The 24,149-nt window shown below is 43.3% G+C and overlaps 1 protein-coding gene across 6 annotated transcripts in view; it reads right to left on the reverse strand.

The window, feature by feature from the left end:
* Nucleotides 1-24,149, reverse strand: part of LOC121573745 (RNA-binding protein Musashi homolog 2-like) — a 335,153-nt gene that overhangs the window by 29,086 nt on the left and 281,918 nt on the right. For all 6 annotated transcript variants that reach the window (XM_041885953.2, XM_041885955.1, XM_041885956.1 and 3 more), the window contains exon 10: nucleotides 21,678-21,752. In XM_041885953.2, coding sequence (XP_041741887.1) covers nucleotides 21,678-21,752 — 75 coding nt within the window. The remainder of the gene's footprint in view (nucleotides 1-21,677; nucleotides 21,753-24,149) is intronic.

The following is a 24,149-nucleotide window of genomic DNA, read 5'->3' on the forward strand; positions in this document are numbered from 1 at the left end:
CTTGCCTGTCTTATTTATGATTCTACCTACTTGCCTATCTGTTTCTCTAGATTTCAATTGACTGGCCAACAGTTTTCCTGCCTTTTCATCTGATTTGTACCATCCCTGCTTCAGCCTGTACAGGGAATCTGTTACTTGAACTCTGTGAAGCATTTGTTTGGGCTGCAATTTCTGAGGCTGGTAACTCTAATGAACTTATCCTCTGCAGCGGAGGAAACTCTGGGTCTTCTGTTCCTGTGGCGGTCCTCATGAGAGCCAGTTTCATCATAGCGCTTGATGGTTTTTGTGACTGCACTTGAAGAAACTTTCAAAGTTCGTGAAATTTTCCAGATTGACTGACCTTCATGTCTTAAAGTAATGATGGACTGTTGTTTCTCTTTGCTTATTTGAGCTGTTCTTGCCATAATATGGAATTGGTCTTTTACCAAATAGGGCTATCTTCTGTATACCCCCCCCCCCCCCGCAACATTGTCTCAACACAACTGATTGGTTCAAACGCATTAAGAAGGAAAGAAATTCCACAAATGAACTTTTAACAAGGCACATCTGTTAATTGAAATGCATTCCAGGTGACTACCTCATGAAGCTGGTTGAGAGAATGCCAAGCGTGTGCAAAGCTGTCATCAAGGCAAAGGGTGGCTACTTTGAAGAATATATTATGATTTGTGTAACACTTTTTCGGTTACTACATGATTCCGTATGTATTATTTCATAGTTTTGATGTCTTCACTATTATTCTACAATGTAGAAAATAGTAAAAATAAAGAAAAACTCTGGAATGAGTAGGTGTGTCCAAATTTTTGACTGGTACTGTATACCTTTGGAAAATAGAATTGAGACACCTCTTTTTTTGGTTGAATGTATTATGGTAAGCACTGCCCACCCATCTGTCTCCCACCCTAGGAGCATCCCTTTCCAGCAGGTGGGTCTCTTGGAGCATAATCACATCTGAGAGTTTTTGTTTAAGATAATTCAATACCTTTCGTATTTTTAAATATGAACCTAATCCGCTCACATTCCACAACGTAACTTTAATCACCTTGGTCATCATATCTGAAAGGTTGTAAATATATTATTACCAAAACGTTACGAATGTTAGAATATTTTAAATCAATGCGTTTCTGATAAGCCACTGCTTAGCGAATCAAAGAAAGTGAACGACTGGTTGTACCCCCCACCTAGAACACTAAACTTTCCATAGAACAAATATGTCATAAACATATCCCAACCCCACAAGATACAAAAAACTTAAACTACAAAATAAAAATCTCCCTCCCCCTAAACCAGGCCTTCATCCGTCTGAAGTGTCCCGAGGTCTTCCGAGCACTGACGCGCCAACTAGAATAAGAACGTTTCACCAACGCCAAATATAGGCATAACCATGTACGTTTTGAAATGACAGAGATGAGATCAATCAAAAACATTGAACATAAAGACAGGCTGATCATTATTTTTGCAAAGAGAAGAGATTACATTTGCATGTAGACTGATACATGAACTGTCTAATTCCAAAAGGCAGGAATGTAAGCAAAGAACAAATACAAACGGGAGACCGGTATAGGTCATAATAATGATTAAATAAAATAAGCCCATCACGCATGGCACGAACACACCTGTTGTGGCCTATATTGACCCATTATTGCTGTTATAAGAGTGACAACTTAAAATAATATATATGTTTATCCCCACTATAACCATAAAACAGAATGATATGCTTGGACTATAATCCTGCTTAATCTAGTACTACATTGATATCAACTATAAAGCAGAAAGATAAATTATATTTCACCAGGATAGGCCGGGGGTTGGTGGGGCTGGTCCTGGGCGCATGTGTTCTCTCGATGTTCATGTTGTTAACATCCTCCGGTGTGTTATCAATAGGTTGGGTAAAATGTATTTCACACAATCCTCCATATTTATGTGGATTTCGGGAACCCCTCTGATCCGAAGTGTGTTTCTCCGACTGTCATTTTCCTGGTATTGAAGTTGTTCTTCAAGCTTTTCAATCACAGTCTCCATTTTTTCAACAGTGTTGTTTAGGCAGGTGTTCTTGTCCTCCAAGGTTGATATCCTCTCTTCTGCATTTGTAAATTGGTTGTCGAGAGTGTACACTTTTGTTTTCAGTATGCCCACTGTATGTTTTATTTCAGCCACATCTTCGCCCACTTTTGCAATTTTCTCTTCGAGATTTTAGTTCTGGGTCATCAGGCTGTTCTTCTCCGCCATTTTCCTTGCTAGCTGCAAGTAGAGACAACATTTTCGTGTTTTTCGTCAAAAGTGTCTGCTTTTGTTTCTAAGTTGTTTTTCCATGTAACCGATATCTTGGACAATTAGTTAACAAAATGTGTAACTAGGCGTTTAATAATTAGTGAAAATATTGGAGCTACACAGCCTCTTTAGTTAGCTGCTGCTCCTCGCCACATCGTCGCCAGAAGTCAAAATGCTAAAGTAAACAGTCTTAATTTGTTATGCATTTTAATGGTCCTCTCCGTACATGGAGAAGGAAGAAACTTAGATGAGGGGAACGGACTGAGGTACGCTAAGATGAAAGAGAGTAGCTTCAAGTGTCCGATCATCAACGCAACTCAGAGCTCAGATGAATCCCCTAGCTGATGGGTGGCTATATCTATGGGACGGAAGCAGTGTGTATGTGCGCTAATGTATAGCAGGCATACTACACACTCACCACTGCCTAAACCATGTTTTATGATACGCAATTATATTTTTTTATGCCATTCAATACAAGGCGAAACAGTTATCTTAATAATGTGAAAGTAAAACATTGGTTGTACTTGGCACAGTCAGGCTCTGAACACTCAGTGAGTTACACAGCAGTTCTGCTATACGACCTGCCACTGATTGAAGAAGTCATTAACCTCTATGGGATCGGAGTCCCGTATACGGGATGGTTGAGCTAACGTGCGCTAATGTAATTAGCATGACTGTTGTAAGTAACAGCAAACTTTCCAGGACATAGACATGTCTTATATGGGCAGAAAGCTTAAATTCTTGTTAATCCAATTTACAGTAGCTATTACAGTGAAAAAATACCATGCTATTGTTTGAGGAGAGTGCACAACAACAAAAAACGTATCACGGTAACTGTAATGTAAATAATGTACTTACATTCAGTAATCTTGCTCTGATTTGTCATCCTAAGGGTCCCAGAGATAAAATGTAGCATAGTTTTGTTTGATAAAATCAATTTTTATATTCAAATGTAGGAACTGGGTTCTACAGTTTGAACCCCTGCTGTCTCTGGCTCCACACCCACCACGCCCGGTCATCTAGATGTGTGAAAGTTAGTGTATAAGCTAATGATCCATCATGTATGACATTCCTGGGAGTGTGTAAACTTAAATTTTGTATTACCATACATTTTTGTATGTTCTCTATAGTTACAGTTGAAGTCAGAAGTTTACATACACCTTAGCCAAATACATTTAAACTCAGTTTTTCACAATTCCTGACATTTAATCCTAGTAAAAATGCCCTGTCTTAGGTCAGTTAGGATCACCACTTTATTTTAAGAATGTGAAATGTCAGAATAATAGTAGAGAGAAGGACTTATTTCAGCTTTTATTTCTTTCATCACATTCCCAGTGAGTCAGAAGTTTACATACACTCAATTAGTATTTGGTAGCTTTGCCTTTAAATTGTTTAACTTGGGTAAAATGTTTCGGGTAGCCTTCCACAGGCTTCCCACAATAAGTTGAGTGAATTTTGGCCCATTCCTCCTGACAGAGCTGAGTCAGGTTTGTAGGCCTCCTTGCTCGCACACGCCTTTTCAGTTCTGCCCACACATTTTCTATAGGGTTGAGGTCAGAGCTTTGTGATGGCCACTCCAATACCTTGACTTTGTTGTCCTTAAGCCATTTTGCCACAACTTTGGAAGTATGCTTGGGGTCATTGTCCATTTGGAAGACCCATTTGCGACCAAGCTTTAACTTCCTGACTGATGTCTTGAGATGTTGCTTCAATATATCCACATAATTTTCCTTCCTCATGATGCCATCTATTTTGTGAAGTGCACCGGTCCCTCCTGCAGCAAACCACCCCCACAGCATGATGCTGCCACCACCGTGCTTCACGTTTGGGATGGTGTTCTATAGAATAGAACCAAATACTAATTGAGTGTATGTAAACTTTTGACCCACTGGGAATGTGATGAAAGAAATAAAAGCTGAAATAAGTCATTCTCTCTACTATTATTCTGACATTTCACATTAAAATAAAGTGGTGATCCTAACTGACCTAAGACAGGGAATTTTTACTAGGATTAAATGTCAGGAATTGTGAAAAACGGAGTTGAAATGTATTTGGCTAAGGTGTATGTAAACTTCCGACTTCAACTGTACTTGAAAATGTATCAATTGACCAATTCGGCATATTTGGGCATACTTGATACAAAATAGTCCAGTATTGTAATGCTTCACTGGACCATTGCTATTCAAACTTCCGGGATGGTTATAAGGCCCACCCCGCCCTCCTTTCAGCAAATCTGACCACGACTCCATTTTGCTCCTCCCTTCCTATAGGCAGAAACTCAAACAGGAAGTACCCGTGCTAAGGACTATTCAACGCTGGTCTGACCAATCGGAATCCATGCTTCAAGATTGTTTTCATCACGCGGACAGGGATATGTTCCGGGTAGCTTGCGAAAATAATTTAGACGAATACACTGAAACGGTAACTGAGTTTATCAGGAAGTGTATAGGAGATGTTGTGCCCACTGTAACTATTAAAACCTACCCTAACCAGAAACCGTGGATAGATGGCAGCATTCGCGCAAAACTGAAAGCGCGAACCACCGCATTTAACCATAGCAAGGTGACTGGGAATATGGCAGAATACAAACAGTGTAGCTACTCACTCCGGCAAGGCAATTAAACAGGCAAAACATCAGTTTAGAGAGTGGAGTCGCAATTCAACGGCTCAGACACGAGATGTATGTGGCGGGGTCTACAGACAATCACGGACTATAAAAAGAAAACCAGCCACGTCGTCGACACGGACGTCTTGCTTCCGGACAAGCTAAACACCTTCTTTGCCCGCTTTTAGGATAACACAGTGCCACCAACCCGGCCCACTACCAAGGACTGTGGCCTCTCCTTCTCCGTGGCCGACGTGAGTAAGACATTTAAGCATGTTAACCCCCGCAAGGCTGCCGGCCCAGACGGCATCTCTAGCCGCGTCCTCAGAGCATGCGCAGATCAGCTAGCTGGTGTGTTTACGGACATATTCAATCTCTCCTTATCCCAGTCTGGTGTCCCCACATGCTTCAAGATGGCCACCATTGTTCCTGTACCCAAGAAAGCAAAGGTAACTGAACTAAATGACTATCGCCCCGTAGCACTCACCTCTGTCATCATGAAGTGCTTTGAGAGACTAGTCAAGGATCATATCACCTCTACCTTACCTGTCACCCTAGACCCAATAGATCCACGGACGATGCAATCGCCATCACACTGCACACTGCCCTATCCCATCTGGACAAGAGGAATACCTATGTAAGAATGCTGTTCATTGACTATAGCTCAGCATTCAACACCATAGTACCCTCCAAGCTCATCGTTAAGCTCGAGGCCCTGGGTCTGAACCCCGCCCTGTGCAACTGGGTCCTGGACTTCCTGACGGGCCGCCCCCAGGTGGTGAAGGTAGAAAACAACATCTCCACTTCGCTGATCTTCTACACTGGGGCCCCTCAAGGGTGCGTGCTCAGCCCCCTCCTGTACTCCCTGTTCACCCATGACTGCGTGGCCAAGCACGCCTCCAACTCAATCATCAAGTTTGCAGACGACACAACAGTAGTAGGCTTGATTACCAACAATGACGAGACAGCCTACAGGGAGGAGGTGAGGGCTCTGGGAGTGTGGTGCCAGGAAAATAACCTCTCACTCAACGTCAACAAAACAAAGGAGATGATCGTGGACTTCAAGAAACAGCAGAGGGTGCACCCCCCTATCCACATCGATGGGACCGCAGTGGAGAAGGTGGAAAGCTTCAAGTTCCTTGGCGTACACATCACTGACAAACTGAAATGGTCCACCCACGCAGACAGTGTGGTGAAGAAGGCGCAACAGAGCCTCTTCAACCTCAGGAGGCTGAAGAAATTTGTCTTGGCACCTAAAACCCTCACAAACTTTTACAGATGCACAATTGAGAGCATCCTGTCGGGCTGTATCACCGCCTGGTACGGCAACTGCACCGCCCGCAACCGCAGGGCTCTTCAGAGGGTGGTGCGGTCTGCCGAACGCATTACCGGGGACAAACTACCCGCCCTCCAGGACACCTACAGCACCCGATGTTACAGGAAGTCCAAAAACATCATCAAGGACATCAACCACCCGAGCCACTGCCTGTTCACCCCGCTATCATCCAGAAGGCGAGGTCAGTACAGGTGCATCAAAGCTGGGACCGAGAGACTGAAAAACAGCTTCTATGTCAAGGCCATCAGACTGTTAAATAGCTATCACTAGCACATTGGAGGCTGCTGCTGCCTATTGAAATCACTGGCCACTTTAAGAAATGGAACACTAGTCACGTTAATAATCTCTTGCATTACTCATCTCATATGTACTATTCTACTGTATCTTAGTCCATGCCGCTCTGTCATTGCTCGTCCATATATGTATATATTCTTAATTCCATTCCTTACTTAGATTTGTGTGTATTGGGTATATGTTGTGAAATGTTAGATATTACTTGTTAGATATTACTGCACTGTCGGAGCTAGAAGCACAAGCATTTCGCTACACCCGCAATAACATCTGCTAAACACGTGTATGTGACAAATACAATTTTATTTGATTTGGATCAATCTGAAACTTTGCACACACAAATCAAAATGCAATCTAAACTGCAATATTATATTGTGGCCTTTCTCTTGCATTTCAAAGACGATGGAACACAAAAAAAACAACGCATGTTTTTTTGTTTGTATTATCTTTTACCAGATCTAATGTGTTATATTCTCCTACATTATTTTCGCATTTCCACAAACTTCAACGTGTTTCCTTTCAAATGGTATCAAGAATATGCATATCCTTGCTTCAGGTCCTGAGCTACAGGCAGATAGATTTGGGTATGTCATTTTAGGCTAAATATATTTTTTTTAAGGGTCCGATCGTTAAGAGGTGTATGAGTCAAAATGGAGGTCCAGTGTGTTGTGTTAATGAGTGCTGCTGCTGAGCCATGCACTGGGAGGGGAGGAGTGGGGCTGGAGAGCACTGGAGAACCATTAGTGCTGTCCACAGGAGAGAGGAGTGGAAACAAGAGAGGAGTGAAGGCTGGAGGAGGGCACTTGCTGAGTTTGGAACTCTGGGATAGTGTATGACCTCAATGAGAAGAAAGAAGAGGAGACTACTCAGTCTCATAACATCAAAATCTTGCTCTCCTCCTCTCCTCTCTCCTCTCCTGTAGGTCTGGAGCCAGAGGCAGAGCAGGTTCTGTTCCAGTCCGGTAGCTCAATAGAGGACACTGGGATAAAAGCAACACTGTCTCCTCTGTCTGCCTCTGTCACAGCAGCTCATCTTAACTACAGCAGACGCTGGGACATCAGGCTCCACGGTGGGCCGCTGCTGTCTGGCGGCATCGCTGATCTGTCTGCAGCTCACACTGAGGATTAAGACCTGGGAGCTATTGAATGTAACCTCTCCCACTGGCTCAAGGCAGGGCCTACCACACGGCCTGCCTGTCACTGAGAATTAGCCAGGTACAGAGACGCTGGCACACCGCAGTTCCCTTCACCGCCGCTGCCCGCTCCTGCTCCCCCTCCCCTCCCAACTATGGCTGTGGCGGTCACAAAATTTTGTCAGCCGGTGATTGTCAAGCAAATAACTGTCGGCCTCATGGTAATTGACCGTTAATTAACATAAACACATTTAGCATCTCCTGGCTTCCACACATAGCCTACAAGCCACTGATGCAGACCTTTAGAACATCTACATTAAATCCATGTAATATAGCTTACACCTTCACAATAAATCCATTATTTATTTTAGACAGGTCTAAAGAAGCATGATATGAAGAAAATGTAGTTTATTTCAGAAGAACAGAATAGCATTCTCTGAGTTGTCCTTATGTTAGGTCCTGATCTGGCCATGCCAAATGGCTGTGGGCTACACTAGTTCATTTAGCAGACAATATATATTATTATTTTATAGTATGAAGAATACAATTGAACAAAGCTGAATAAAATAGAAAGGATATTTTGTCCAAACGATTTGAGGGAGTGTGCACATGCGGCTATTCTGTGTTGAGCGGTTAACAAAGAAATAGGTACTCCTATATGCTTAATTTAGAGTTGGTAATGTAACTTTAGTTGTTCTACAAACGTTGGGCTATATGTTTTGATTTTTAATACATTGTAAGGCTGCATGATGCGACTCTAATGATGATTTGAAAAAAGTCGCTTGAAAGGCAGGCTGTACGCACTTCATCAGTCTCTCATTCACATTTGACAAGCACTTGATAATGCCTCGAATTTCACGGCGGCATCCTTTGAGTGGCTGTAATGCACCCTAAAGAAATCCATGCCTTTTGCGGCCAGTGGCCGTTATGCCCCTTGGCCTGGAGTGCTGCGTTGTGCCCTTCTCCCTGAGTGCTGCGTGCTCCGAAGCACCTCTCACTCACATGGCTCTCCATCACGTGATTGGGTCTGGAGACAGACACATCGGGGACACAACTGCAACTCCTTATCCAATCCCGAGGTGCATATTGAAGATATTGGAAGAACTGTCCACATTTACTTTTCGTCAGCCAACAAGATGAGTTGGCCTAACGAACTGCAACAGCACTAGCCTATGTCAAACTACTATCCCCCATAGTACAAAAGTTGACCTATTCTATTCTGTGCTAGAAATACATATTCCAAACATAGTCTGGGACAGTTGTGGGACGCGATAGATCCCAACCACTAGCATCAAAAAACCTTTTTTACGCAATGTGGCTGACGCAACAGATCAGAACGTTTAGCTTAAAATGTTGATAAACTATTAGACTATTTCTTCACATTATAAGCGCAGCAATGCGCACATGGCAGTAGGCTATAAGCGCAAATGTTCCATTAGCGTGAAAATACCATTATCAACATGTGATTATGCATGTAATGCTTTTATGGAGAAAATTATCTTCCCCAAACTTGAAACTCAAGCACTGCTTATGTATGCCAGTTATGCTCTGCACCCCTTGTAAAGTGGATCAAATGTGCTTAATTTTAAGAAGTTATTTGGCCACTTTAGTTGTGATACAAACTTTATCAAAACATATAGGCCTATGGGCTAGGCTACATGAGATGTGAGACTATGATTAGAAAAAGTTGCACACAAAAAAGGCTTTGTTTCTTGCCTTATGCTGGGCATCATTCACAAGTGATAATATATAATTCACAAGTGATAGGCTAATATTATCACCCATCAGCTACACATTAGTCTTGTCTTTACATATACTAAATAATATATGTGTGAAATTTATTTTGATTTAGAATGGCCCATTATCATGCACCTGTCTCGAAACAGGGGCAGCGGGAAATAATACATGTAATCTACAGTTGAAGTCAGAAACTTGTCATTAAAACTTGTTTTTCAACCACTCCACAAATTTCTTGTTAACAAACTATAGTTTTGGCAAATCGGTTAGGACATCTACTTTGTGCATGACACAAGTAATCTTTCCAACAATTGTTAACAGACAGATTATTTCACTTATAATTCACTGTATCACAATTCCAGTGGGTCAGAAGTGTACATACACTAAGTTGACTGTGCCTTTAAACAGCTTGGAAAATTCCAGAAAATGCTGTAATGGCTTTAGAAGCTTCTGATAGGCTAATTGACATAATTTGAGTCAATTGGAGGTGTACCTGTGGATGTATTTCAAGGCCTACCTTCAAATAGTGCCTCTTTGCTTGACATCATGGGAAAATCAAAAGAAATCAGCCAAGACCTCAGATTTTTTTTTTGTAGACCTCCACAAGTGTGGTTCATCCTTGGGAGCAATTTCCAAATGGCTGAAGGTACCACGTTCATCTGTACAAACAATAGTACGCAAGTATAAACACCATGGGACCACGCAGCCGTCATATGGCTCAGGAAGGAGACGCGTTCTGTCTCCTAGAGATTAACGTACTTTGGTGCGAAAAGTGCAAATCAATCCCAGAACAACAGCAAAGGACCTTGTGAAGATGCTGGAGGAAACAGGTACAAAAGTATCTATATCCACAGTAAAATGAGTCCTATATCGACATAACCTGAAAGGCCGCTCAGCAAGGAAGAAGCCACTGCTCCAAAACCGCCATAAAAAAGCCAGACTACGGTTTGCAACTGCACATGGGGACAAAGATCATACTTTTTGGAGAAATGTCCTCTGGTCTGATGAAACAGAACTGTTTGGCCATAATGATCATCGTTATGTTTGGAGGAAAAAGGGGGTTGCTTGCAAGCCGAAGAACACCATCCCAACCGTGAAGCACGGGGGTGGCAGCATCATGCTCTGGGGGTGGTTTGCTGCAGGAGGGACTGGTGCACTTCACAAAATAGATGGCATCATGAGAAAGGAAAATTTTGTGGATATATTGAAGCAACATCTCAAGACATCAGTCAGGAAGTTAAAGCTTGGTCGAAAATGGGTCTTCCAAATGGACAATGACCCCAAGCATACTTCCAAAGTTGTGGCAAAATGGCTTAAGGACAACAAAGTCAAGGTATTGGAGTGGCCATTACAAAGCCCTGACCTCAATCCTTTAGAAAATGTGTGGGCAGAACTGAAAAAGCGTGTGCGAGCAAGGAGGCCTACAAACCTGACACCAGCTCTGTCAGGAGGAATGGGCCAAAATTCACCCAATTTATTGTGGGAAGCTTGTGGAAAGACATGGAATTTTTACTAGGATTAAATGTCAGGAATTGTGAAAAACTGATTTGGCTAAGGTGTATGTAAACTTACGACTTCAACTGTATGCACTTAAATAGCGAATGGAGGACGCTTACCCCTGGTTCATTTTCATGCCAGCCGGGTAGGCTATTCTCCTGTTGTAAAGATAAGCAATGTGCTTAATATTAGGAAAGTTGAGAAATAAATATAGTAGGCCTAGTCTATAGAAAGCTGATGGGATTCTCCTCTTTTTAGTAGAGGCCATCACTCTGTTTTCTCGTGCAATTGCATAGCCTATAGAATGTTGCGCACCATGAGCTCATGGGCTCTCATGAAGTGTTTGATTTGATTTTTGATTACATTTGCATTGATGTCAGAGTGATTAGAGGGACAATAGAGTGCTGAGTACCAGGCAGTTAGCAAGTTTGGTAGGCTACTAATGACCATCAGCAGCATCAGAGCTCGGAGAAGCCTAATTACCGTGACTAAACGGATATGTGGAATTTGACTGCATTCATGACTCGTAACCGCCGGTGTGGCGGTAATACGGTCACCGCAACAGCCCTACTCCCAACCCACCCACACACTGGGCAGAATATTCCTTATCCATTAGGCCCTGTGTGGCTCCGCATAGACACACAGCCTGCAGAGCCCTGCTAGGACAGCCAACAGCACACTGCACTGGGTTCTGACAGCAGTATGCGTTTACAGAGAGAGGAGAGACACAGGTAAAGCAGCAGAGCTGATCTGGGACCAGCCTGCAAGGCCTGCTCTGGGTCTTCATAGAATGACAGTGAGCAGTAGAGCTGATCTGGGACCGACCTGCAGGGCTACACAAAGCTACATAGGCTGTGACACAGCGCTGCCGATTGACGTCAGACCTGCAGAAGTTAGTGATGACAGAGCCAAGGGCCAAAGAGAAGTGCTGTGTGAGTGTGCAGATGATCGCCCTCGTCAGGCCCTATTTTAAGCCCTGTGACTCGTAGAGGGCCCCTGCTTCCACACACCCATTGGATTAATGAGCAGCCTTTTCAATTAGGGACAATCTGTGAGTCAGTGTGGCGTCACGCGGCCCATCTGCTTACATACAGACCCTGCACTCGCTCTATAGACTCTCGCTCTATAGACTCTCTCTCTCTCTCTCTCTCTCTCTCTCTCTCTCTCTCACTCTCTCTCTCTCTCACTCTCTCTCTCTCTCACTCTCTCTCTCTCTCTCTCTCTCTCTCTCTCTCTCTCTCTCTCTCTCTCTCTCTCGGTGGCCCCTGGGAGTACTCGCCTGGGTCAGAGTTCAGTCACTCCACATCTCCTTTCTTCTCTTCTCTTTTCTCCTTTCCTTTCCTCTCTTCGTCTCCTTTCACATGGTATGCACAAACACATTTACTAAGGGATCCAGATGTTGTAAATACAGTGCTATGAAAAAGTATTTGCCCCCTTTCTAATTTTCAAATTTGTTGCTTTTTAGCAATTTTCATGTAGACTTGATTGTGTGTTTTGGATCATTGTCTTGGAAGTTTTGGAATGGCCTAGTCAAAGTCCAGACCTAATCCCAATTGAGATGTTGTGGCAGGACTTGAAACGAGCAGTTCGTGCTTGAAAACCCACACGTCACTGAGTTAAAGCAGTTCTGCATGGAAGAGTGGGCCAAAATTCCTCCACAGCGACGTGAGAGACTGATCAACAACTACAGGAAGCATTTGGTTGGAGTCATTGCAGCTAAAGGTGGCACAACCAGTTATTGAGTGTAAGGGGGCAATTACTTTTTCACACAGGGGAATTGGGTGTTGCATAACTTTGTTTATAATGAAATAAATATGTAATTGTTGTGTTATTTGTTCACTTATGTTCCCTTTATCTAATATTTGGTTTTGGTTGAAGATCTGATAACATTCAGTATCACAAATATGCAAAAGTAGAGAAAATTAGAAAGGGGGCAAATACTTTTTCATAGCACTGTAGCTGTGTGGAACGGATGGCTGAGTAGGTGGTGATGGTGAGGTTTTTCATCAGTACTATCAGTATGGATCTGCATTCATCACCTTCATTCACCATCTCTCTCCACATCACATTTCAGGGTACAAAGTCCCTGCAGCGCCTCCTTTTAATGAGAACACTGTCCTGGGGTCATGGTGTGTGGATGCATTTGTTTGTGAATGTGTTTGCATTTGATTGTACATACATTATGCATGGCTATGTTTGATGTTTGATAGATATCTGATATGGCTGTGTGTGTGTGTATGTGGTGTGTGACCGAGGTACTCTGTGTGTGTGTGTGTGTCTGTGCTTGCGCCTGTATGCGTGCCTATGTTTGCCTGAAGAAGGAGTGAAGGCCACTGGTTTATTTCTACAGAATCCCCCACGTCGCTGTGACCTTGACATGCTGCATCTTTATGATTGTGCGTGTGTATATGCCTACGTACACATCAATACACACCCAGGGCTTCAAACAGCAGCCTTCGCTGAAATGAAAGTCCGAAGAATCTTCCTCTTTGAAATGGAAGAGACATCTATGCAAAAGAACACAATAACTTGTGCCACCTTTGCATTCCCAAACACCTCTTCCAGATGGCTTATTTCCATAACGACATCGCAGCGCTTTGGCGTGCTCGAATAAAACAGAGAAAGAAAGGAGGATGAGGCGGGTGTTATTTCCTCTCGTATCACCTTTGATGATGGGGGGTCAGGTTGGAAGAGGTGACGCCATGGCAGCCAGGGTGGGAAAGACTCTCACCTCTGACCCCTGGTTATGATTGGTCCTCTGTCTCTCCGGTCCAGCCCATGCCTTTACTGAAAGTTTCAGGAGGGTTTCTGGGGATAGGTATTCCCTGCTGGGTTGGAGCAAGTTTATAGTAACACACAGAGAGATGCTTGCTCCTGATTTAAGACTTTTGAAACGTCAGTGCTCTGGGCTTCTGAGCGACAGGCTGTGTGGGTGGATGTGGTGGAAGGAAGGAGAGGTGGGACGTGGGGTGGAGATACGGAGGGTGACGGAAGGTCCGGTAGCACACTGCGTCCCCAGTCCTCTTATCTACCACCGGACAGAGCTGACACTGCTGACATATGTGACAACGGCAGGATGTGGTGACAAGGCCAGGAAATGCACAGCAAAAAAATATCCTCAGCCACAAAACTCCTCCTCACACACCACCTCAGTGAGATTGTATATGTGTATGAAAGAGCCAGAGAATCTATACAGTTTATATACACTACCGTTCAAAAGTTTGGGGTCACTTAGAAATGTCCTTATTTTCGAAATACATTGTTAATGTTGTAAATGGCTATTGTAGCTGAAAACGGCTGATTTTTAATGGAATATCTACATAGGCGTACAGAGGCCCATTATCAGCAACCATCAGTCCTGTGTTCCAATGGCACGATGTGTTTGCTAATCCAAGTTTATCATTTTAAAAGGCTAATTGATCATTAGAAAACCCTTTTGCAATTATGTTATCACAGCTGAAAACTGTTGTGCTGATTAAAGAAGCAATAAAACTGGCCTTCTTGAGACTAGTTGAGTATCTGGAGCATCAGCAATTGTGGGTTCGATTAGAGGCTCAAAATGGCAAGAAACAAAGAACTGTGCAAGAGGACAATTACATTAGAGTGTCTAGTTTGAGAAACAGACGCCTCACAGGTCCTCAACTGGCAGCTTCACTGTTGACATTGAGACTGGTGTTTTGCGGGTACTATTTAATGAAGCTGCCAGTTGAGGACCTGTGAGGCGTCTGTTTCTCAAACTAGACACTAATGTATTTGTCCTCTTGCTCAGTTGTGCACCGGGGCCTCCCACTCCTCTTTCTATTCTGGTTAGAGCCAGTTTGCACTGTTCTATGAAGGGAGTAGTACACAGCGTTGTACGAGATCTTCAGTTTCTTGGCAATTTCTCTCATGGAATATCCTTCATTTCTCAGAACAAGAACAGACTGACGAGTTTCAGAAGAAAGTTATTTGTTTCTGGACATTTTGAGCCTGTAATCGAACCCACAATTGCTGATGCTCCAGATACTCAACTAGTCTCAAGAAGGCTTCTTTAATCAGCACAACAGTTTTCAGCTGTGCTAACATAATTGCAAAAGGGTTTTCTAATGATCAATTAGCCTTTTAAAATGATAAACTTGGATTAGCAAACACAATGTGCCATTGGAACACAGGACTGATGGTTGCTGATAATGGGCCTCTGTACGCCTATGTAGATATTCCATTAAAAATCAGCAGTTTCCAGCTACAATAGCCATTTACAACATTACCAATGTCTACACTGTATTTCTGATCAATTTGATGTTATTTTAATGGACAAAAAAATTGCTTTTCTATCGAAAACAAGGACATTTCTAAGTGACCCCAAACTGTTGAACGGTAGTGTAGGTGTCAGAGAGACAAATGTGTGTGTGTTTGGTTCTACGCGAGCAAGAGAGAGAGGGAGAGTCCACTAGCAGACACATTGTACTGTAACTAAAGCAGTAGCTCCATACATTACAGTAGCATCCCTATTCCAACAAACCATTCTAATTTAATGTCTGATCCTGCTAAAGCTATCACAGTGGAGGTGAAAAGCCTTGACAGTCACAATAGAGGTCAAATACCAGCCTAAACCACAAAGCCACCAGCACCAAGCCAGTCCATACATAATAAAATACTGACAACAACAAAAAAACATAAATTAAAAAACTCTATGATTTGCTCAATACTAACAACACCATAAAACCACTCATACAGTATATATATTTTAAGAAAATGAGTGCCAGTGGCCTACATGCAGCCATATGCATTCTCTGTATCCCACTTCTCCCCTCTATGGCTTACAGCGGGTGCTTCAAACTAAATGAGCTCCACTCCCTTGACCAAAGTCAATTTTTAACCTCCCAAGCAACTGAGATTACTGCAAATCCCTGAAAGCTACAAGGACCGAGCAAATGTGTTTTCACCTTCCATGTTCTACATCAAGGTCATTGACAATATGAGAGACAGGCGGGTGGCTGTGTGAGGGTTGCCTGGAAGAGGAATACACTGTGTGTGGTGGTGGTAGAGGGGAGGCAGGAGGAGAGGATCGTTTTACAGGGAAAGCCAGAGGGGGGTTAGCTGGGAGTGGAAAGTTAACTCTCCACCATCGCTCTGCCTGCCTGACGCTTCACCGCTCACAGTCGCAGCGCCCTCCTCTTCCTCCTCTCAGCGGTGGGAGGGGAAACACGCTGCAACCGCTTTTTTACCAGCTACCCCATCCCTTCATCTCCCCATCCCTTCATCTCCCATCTCTCCACTGAGTCAGTCTACCGACCAGAGACATGCACTATAACATCAGTGTGTCATCATTAAACATCACACACACACCTGCACTGTAAAATCAGTGTGTCATCATTAAACATCACACACACACCTGCACTGTAACATCAGTGTGTCATCATTAAACATCACACACACACCTGCACTGTAACATCAATGTATCATCATTTAACATCAAACACACACCTGCACTGTAACATCAGTGTGTGATAATATCTCAGGCTGGGTGGGTGCCATGGCTTTCTACCCCAGCCCCACAGACACCAGGAGACAGGTTTCCCCATGGGCCTGCACTTTTATCTTTATTCATACCTTTTGTTTATATTTACACTTCAGGTGGCTACCTAGGCCTTTTTAATCCAAAATGATTGACTGGAATTAATCAATCAACACAATAGTGACGGCATACTGTATGAATACCTTTTAATTACAGATGCAAAGGCCTACACCATGCAACCTGCATACAGCGAGCTCAGCCCTTATAGGTTTTTTCTTAGTTTTTGTCCAATCGCAGTTGTTGTCTCTGTCTGTGTAAAGGGTTTGGATGTTTTCTTCCTCCCTAGGGCCAGGAGTTTTTATTTTACAGTGAGGGAAAAAAGTATTTGATCCCCTGCTGATTTTGTACGTTTGCCCACTGACAAAGACATGATCAGTCTATAATTTTAATGGTAGGTTTATTTGAACAGTGAGAGACAGAATAACAACAATATAACCCAGAAAAATGCATGTCAAAAATTTTATGAATTGATTTGCATTTTAATGAGGGAAATAAGTACTTGACCCCTCTGCAAAACATGACTTAGTACTTGGTGGCAAAACCCTTGTTGGCAATCACAGAGGTCAGACGTTTCTTGTAGTTGGCCACCAGGTTTGCACACATCCCAGGAGGGATTTTGTTCCACTCCTCTTTGCAGATCTTCTCCAAGTCATTAAGGTTTCGAGGCTGACGTTTGGCAACTCCAACCTTCAGCTCCCTCCACAGATTTTCTATGGGATTAAGGTCTGGAGACTGGCTAGGCCACTCCAGGACCTTAATGTGCTTCTTCTTGAGCCACTCCTTTGTTGCCTTGGCCGTGTGTTCTGGGTCATTGTCATGCTGGAATACCCATCCACGACCCATTTTCAATGCCCTGGCTGAGGGAAGGAGGTTCTCACCCAAGATTTGACGGTACATGGCCCCGTCCATCGTCCCTTTGATGCGGTGAAGTTGTCCTGTCCCCTTAGCAGAAAAACACCCCCAAAGCATAATGTTTCCACCTCCATGTTTGACGGTGGGGATGGTGTTCTTGGGGTCATAGGCAGCATTCCTCCTCCTCCAAACATGGCGAGTTGAGTTGATGCCAAAGAGCTCGATTTTGGTCTCATCTGACCACAACATTTTCACCCAGTTCTCCTCTGAATCATTCAGATGTTCATTGGCAAACTTCAGACGGGCCTGTATATGTGCTTTCTTGAGCAGGGGGACCTTGTGGGCGCTGCAGGATTTCAGTCCTTCACGGCGTAGTGTGTTACCAATTGTTTTCTTGGTGACTATGGTCCCAGCTGCCTTGAGATCATTGACAAGATCCTCCTGTGTAGTTCTGGGCTGATTCCTCACCGTTCTCATGATCATTGCAACTCCACGAGGTGAGATCTTGCATGGAGCCCCAGGACAAGGGAGATTGACAGTTATTTTGTGTTTCTTCCATTTGCGAATAATCGCAGCAACTGTTGTCACCTTCTCACCAAGCTGCTTGGTGATGGTCTTGTAGCCCATTCCAGCCTTGTGTAGGTCTACAATCTTGTCCCTGACATCCTAGGAGAGCTCTTTGGTCTTGGCCATGGTGGAGAGTTTGGAATCTGATTGATTGATTGCTTCTGTGGACAGGTGTCTTTTATACAGGTAACAAACTGAGATTAGGAGCACTCCCTTTAGGAATGTGCTCCTAATCTCAGCTCGTTACCTGTATAAAAGACACCTGGGAGCCAGAAATCTTTCTGATTGAGAGGGGGTCAAATACTTATTTCCCTCATTAAAATGCAAATCAATTTATAAAAATTTTGACATGAGTTTTTCTGGATTTTTTTGTTGTTATTCTGTCAATCACTGTTCAAATAAACCTACCATTAAAATTATTGACTGATCATTTCTTTGTCAGTGGGCAAACGTACAAAATCAGCAGGGGATCAAATACTTTTTTCCCTCACTGTATATGACCTGATAATTTGGTCCCATCATAGCCCATATCATAGCCATTATAATATATATAAAAAAAATGTATAGCTGATTTATTACTATGTCATACGAGTTGGTTCGGATAGCCTACTACCAGATCAGGAAAAACTCTGGGCACCAGGAAAACAATTTCCCCCCCACCACTCTGAGACCTGTGGTGCCACCTCTGAAATCACCACACAATGTTACAAATGAAAAAACATATCTATTTGTATGATCCACATTTTACATGTTTTGGGTGCTGGGGATGGGTTTCCATAGTTTTACGTGGCTCATTGCAGCTGGCAGCTATTGCGACAACAGGCTGTTACTGGAATTTTAGGCAGAAACTTTGCTCTGCTATTACCATTTATGATGTAGAAGTGTTGTCTCAACGAGACAATTGTGTTTACACTGCCCTGCTTCAAGGGGGGCCACTGTCGGGCGAGTGTTGAGATGTAGCAAGTACACAAGTTTACATTTGAGTAATATACACTGAGTGTACAAAACATTAGGAACACCTGCTCTTTCCATGACATAGACTGACCATGTGAATCCAGGTGAAATCTATGATCCCTTATTGATGTCACTTGTTAAATCCACTTCAATCAGTGTAGATGAAGGGTAGGAAACAGGTTAAAGAAGGATTTAAGCCTTGAGACAATTGAGACTTGGATTGTGTATATGTGCTATTCAGAGGGTGAATGGGCAAGACAAAATATTTGAACGGGGTATGGTAGTAGGTGCCAGGCACACCGGTTTGTGTCAAGAACTGCAACGCTGCTGGGTTTTTTACGCTCAACAGTTTCCCATGTGTATCAAGAACGGTCCACCACCCAAAGGACATACAGCCAACTTGATACAACTGTGGGAATCATTGGTGTCAACATGGGCCAGCATCCCTGTGGAACGCTTTCGACACCTTGTAGAGTCCATGCCCCGACGAATTGAGGCTGTTCTGAAGGCAAAAGGGGGTGCAACTCAATATTAGGAAGGTGTTCTTAATGTTTTGTACACTCAGTGTATGTAGCTGACGGTATTTTTACCAAAAGTGTAGTAAGTGTGAAGAGGCTCTAAGAAGGTGAGGTTGCCCCCCTGGCTAAAGTGCTGTGTGTGCCTGTGTGTGTATAATGAAGGGATCATCAGGGTTTACCCCATGTGCGCTTGCTGACATTAGACTTTGCATGTATAAGGGGGAATAAACCAGCTGCTGATGTTTCAATCCCCTTCTCAGGGCTTAGTCACATGTCTGGCTTCTCTAGTGCCTGCCAATTCACCCACTCTAATTATCCTTCCCCTCATCCCTCCATTCATTCATCCCTCCATCCATCCCGCCATCCATGGACAACACCCTTTATTTATTTATTCAAGCATTTATTAATCTATTTCGGCACATTCACAGTGTACAGCATGATATTCTCCAGTGTGGACCCTTTGATTCTAATATAAACTGCCATGGGCATCTCCGTGCGGATGGGAAGGCAACATGATCAATACTTGGCCTGAGGAAAGAGCGTTTAACATGGAGTTTGCCCAGAGGAGGCATTAGGCTAGGCTGCTGCTGCTGCTGGCTGTAGTAACAGCTTTCTGATGCTCTTTAAATAAACTTTAACATGGCCAACCTGCATTAAAACATACACTGAGTGTACAAAACATTAGGAACACCTGCTCTTTGCATGACAGACTGACCAGGTGAATCCAGGTGAAAGCTATGATCTGTTATTGATGTCACCTGTTAAATCCACTTTAATCAGTGTAGATGAAGGGGAGGAGACAGGTTAAAGAAGGATTTTAAAGCTTTGAGACAATTGATACATATATTGTGGATTGTGTATGTGTGCCATTCAGAGGGTTAATGGGCAAGACAAAATATTTAAGTGCCTTTGAATGGGGTATGGTAGTAGGTGTCAGGAGCACCAGTTTGAGTGTGTCAAGAACTGCAATACTGCTTTTCACGCTCAACAGTTTCCTGTGTGTATCAAGAATGGTCCACCACCCAAAGGACATTCAGCCAACTTGACACAACTGTGGGAAGCATTGGAGTCAAAATGGGCCAGCATCCCTGTGGAACGCTTTCAACACCTTGTAGAGTCCATGCCCCGAGAAATTGAGGCTGTTCTGAGGGCAAAAGTGGGTGCAACTCAATACTAGGAAGGTGTTCTTAATGTTTTGAACACTCAGTGTATATAGAGCCTAAGTGTGTTACAAACAACACACAGTATGTGCTTTATCATGTCAGAAGGTACTGTATTATGTGAAGGTAAAATGTCCCAATACATTTCCCTAGAAAAGATTTGGACTATAAAAGCTTATGGAACTAATGCAAATAAAGCCAAACACTACTGCTAACCATAGATTAATAGAGTTGTATATGTATATGCAGACAGAGATGTAAAGGTATCGGTACTGTGAGTAACCTTCCCTGCAGACTTCCATGTCTGAACATCTTTCATGTTGGTAGGATCCTTCTACAAAGAAGAGATGAATAATTTATCGTGTCCTGGTCTCCCTCCCTCCATCCTCCCTCTCTTCCTCCACCCCAGTCCTCCTGTGCTCCTCTAGCTCACAGCCCAGGCACCTCCGACAAATGATTACGTCTGACCCCAGGGTGGAACACCTGTATCCCCCCACCTAAACCTATTATAGAGATCTGAGTCGCTGTCAGACATTTCCCATTCTGCCTTATCAGTGACGGGACTGATGTCTGGCGCGGCAAACATATTCTGTGTAAAGTACTTAAATAAAGCATGAAATCAACAGGATGCCTGCCTAAGGTGTGCTGTATTACAGCGCCACATCTACCTGGCCAGAGGCCCCCACCCGCCGCTCACTGCAGGCTGTAGGTACAGCTGCTCACCTTCACACCACATGGGCTCCATTTGGGCTCATCAACTGGGACCCACCCAGCTCCAAGTCAACGCTTTTAGCTAATATAAGACAATGAGTCAGTTCGTTTTGGATGCACATAGGGCTTGATATAAAAACTAATTCAAATATGACTCTGTGTGACTGTGTGTACAATTTTGGCCATTTTCCTGCCTCCCGAGAGATGGATTTGCATACATTGAAAGAGAGGCTGAGGGCTTGAACATCCCTCCTCCGTTTTAGCCGTTTGGTCATGGTGGCGTTCATACGCGGGCTAAAAATAGTAAGCTATTTACACCACGTATTGCAGCTTTCAACAGCCTGGTTCAGAAATCCAGACACGTAACACACTTATCACTCACTCCACAGCTTATCTGGTGAGTGTTTGTTTGTGTATTCATGTGTGTGTGTGTGTGTGTGTGGGGGTGAGCTAAACAGGGCTCTAAGACAGACATGTGAAGAGCAGACTTACCAGGAAACTGATAGCTATAACTCGGGGTGAATCCAGTGTATCCACGGCCGTACGTCGCCACAATGTTAGGGTAACCTTGAGAAAGAAAAGGTGAAAAACACTTTAGGACTTCATTCAGCATAAAGGCATTGTCAAAACCACCATACTTTCTGCCTCTGCAAGAGGGAGATAGACATGTAAATGTCTGGCCCACACTGGGAATACGTTTGTATAAAACTTAGCATAATGAGTTATCCTCTGGGTCCGAATGTTTGCTTTTTCTACAAATAAAGTCAATCAAATTAACCAATCAACTGAGGAAGGCCACACATCAAGAGCTGTCACGATGGCTTAGCATGAATAAATAGCCTGTACCTTCCCTGTTCCACCAGCCTGATGATGCCTGCTGAGCTGACGAGGCTCTAGGAGAAAATAACTGTGAACCATATCAATATCCCAATTGGCTTGGATGATAAACTGTAAGTATATCTATCATGTGCTGCAGCGTAATGTGATGTGCACACTAAAATCAAAATAACATTTTGTAAATAAATACACAGCTTTAAAATTAGTGTGTGTGTCATGTGGCAATTCATTTGCCATCTGTTGTGGTCTTCACTAGCTACCACTGCTGACACAGAATGTTTTTATTGATGACGGGGCTCACAAGTTATTTTGGGCCTGTTTATTCCCTTGCATTTCTCATTGTTGATACATTTCTTAAAATGGGAAAATTAGCAATATGTCAGCTGAACAGTTACCAGTTGAAACACACCAAGAAACACTGGGGAAAGTAGGCCAGTTCTCAGTGTATAGAGACACACACACACACACACACATTGCTGTATCAGTGCCAGCCGGATGGAGGATGGAGAGCTGTGTATGTGTGTGTGTGTGTGTGTGTGTGTGTGTGTGTGTGTGTGTGTGTGTGTGAGGGGGGCTGAGCAAAGCTGAAGCAGACCTGGCGGGCCAACAACACAAAGTTAAAAGCAGCTGATTTATTGTTCCTCTGCTGTCAGGAAGCTCATTACAACCACCAGCCCACAAGTTAATTATCTGGACAGGTTTCAAACAGCAGCAGCTGGAGGAACATATTGAGAAACACGGTGTGTGTTTGGGTTGTGTGTGAGAGCTGTTTGTGTGTGTGTTTCTGTGTGTGTGTGTGTGTGTATCCCTCTGTATACTGAGAAATGTGAGAGTGTGAACAGGTGAGTACGTGAGTGAGTTTGACTGATCATCATCCCCACTAAGGTATGATCGAATCACAGATCAAGGAAAATCAGTTTGATCATCACACTAACACACTGTTTGTGAGAATATTTCAAAGCCTTTATCTGTTGTCATAAAAAGCTGTTATCACCTCCTGCCAAAACTTTGACTAAATTAAAAAGGGATTCCCTCAGGCCAGGAGCAAATTACCAGAGTCCACTCTGATATCTCTTTTTTATAGAGAACACACACCATGATAGCCTTAAACAGAAAATACCAGGAAAAGCCTGTTTCACTGCAGATATTCTTCTACTTTAATAAGGTTATCAGAGAGTAATAACTTGATAAACTACTCTGCTGTTCCCTGTGAAAGTCTCCATTATTTCAAACAGCTTTGCTCTCTCTAGTGAGCTTACACTGCAACTAACTTTCTGCAGAAATAGGATGAAGTATAGTCACCGGACACTTTCTGTTGGCTTTCCCCAGCTAAACATTATCAATACATATAGTTGTTGGCAATGATCTCTTCTGGAGTTACAAAACAAAAGTGCACAAATACTTAAGAGATAAGAGGGATGTATCAGAATCGTTTCTCTGGAGGTACATTAATAGTGTGTGACTGTGAAAGATTGCTGTTATCTGAGCATCACCCCAGACCAGATCTGGGGTGTTGGTACAGAGACAGAGGGCAGCTCAGAGGCCAGCTCCTCCACTTCCAGGGGAAAGAAACATGTCTGTCTGGGTAATAAATATCCAATCAGCCTTTTGCTGCCCATGACAAAGTTCAATTTAATCCTGACCAAGTGAGAAGCTGCTTCTGACTGAGGGGCGATGAGGGGAGACCTGACCTGCAGGAATGAAATAGGAGAGGCTAGACCAGCTCCAACCCTTCCTCTTAGGGACTGATGAGAAAACACATCACCAGATCACTGTGAATTTGGCAATGATGGGATCATGGGAAGTGATGGCATCATTACCTCCATGACGACAATGATAAACCACACATTGCTGTTTGACTGTCAACTTTAGCATTTAGACCAGGGGTCTCCAACAGGTTAGCTCGCAGGCCACCTATGAGTAGCTTGCCAAACAATTCTGAAAGTACATGCAATTTTCACGTGTTCCACCGCAAACTGTCATAAACAAATCTCACAAGTATCAGACACTGCAAGCTCCTTGCTACTATCTAATCAAGCAACATTGACATTATCCCACCCCTGGTTAGCAACTATTGGCTTAAAAAGCCAAACCTAACACAATATCTGCCAATTAATTTGTGTGATG

Source organism: Coregonus clupeaformis, chromosome 9 (assembly GCF_020615455.1).
Source record: "Coregonus clupeaformis isolate EN_2021a chromosome 9, ASM2061545v1, whole genome shotgun sequence".
Taxonomy (NCBI): Eukaryota; Metazoa; Chordata; class Actinopteri; order Salmoniformes; family Salmonidae; genus Coregonus; species Coregonus clupeaformis.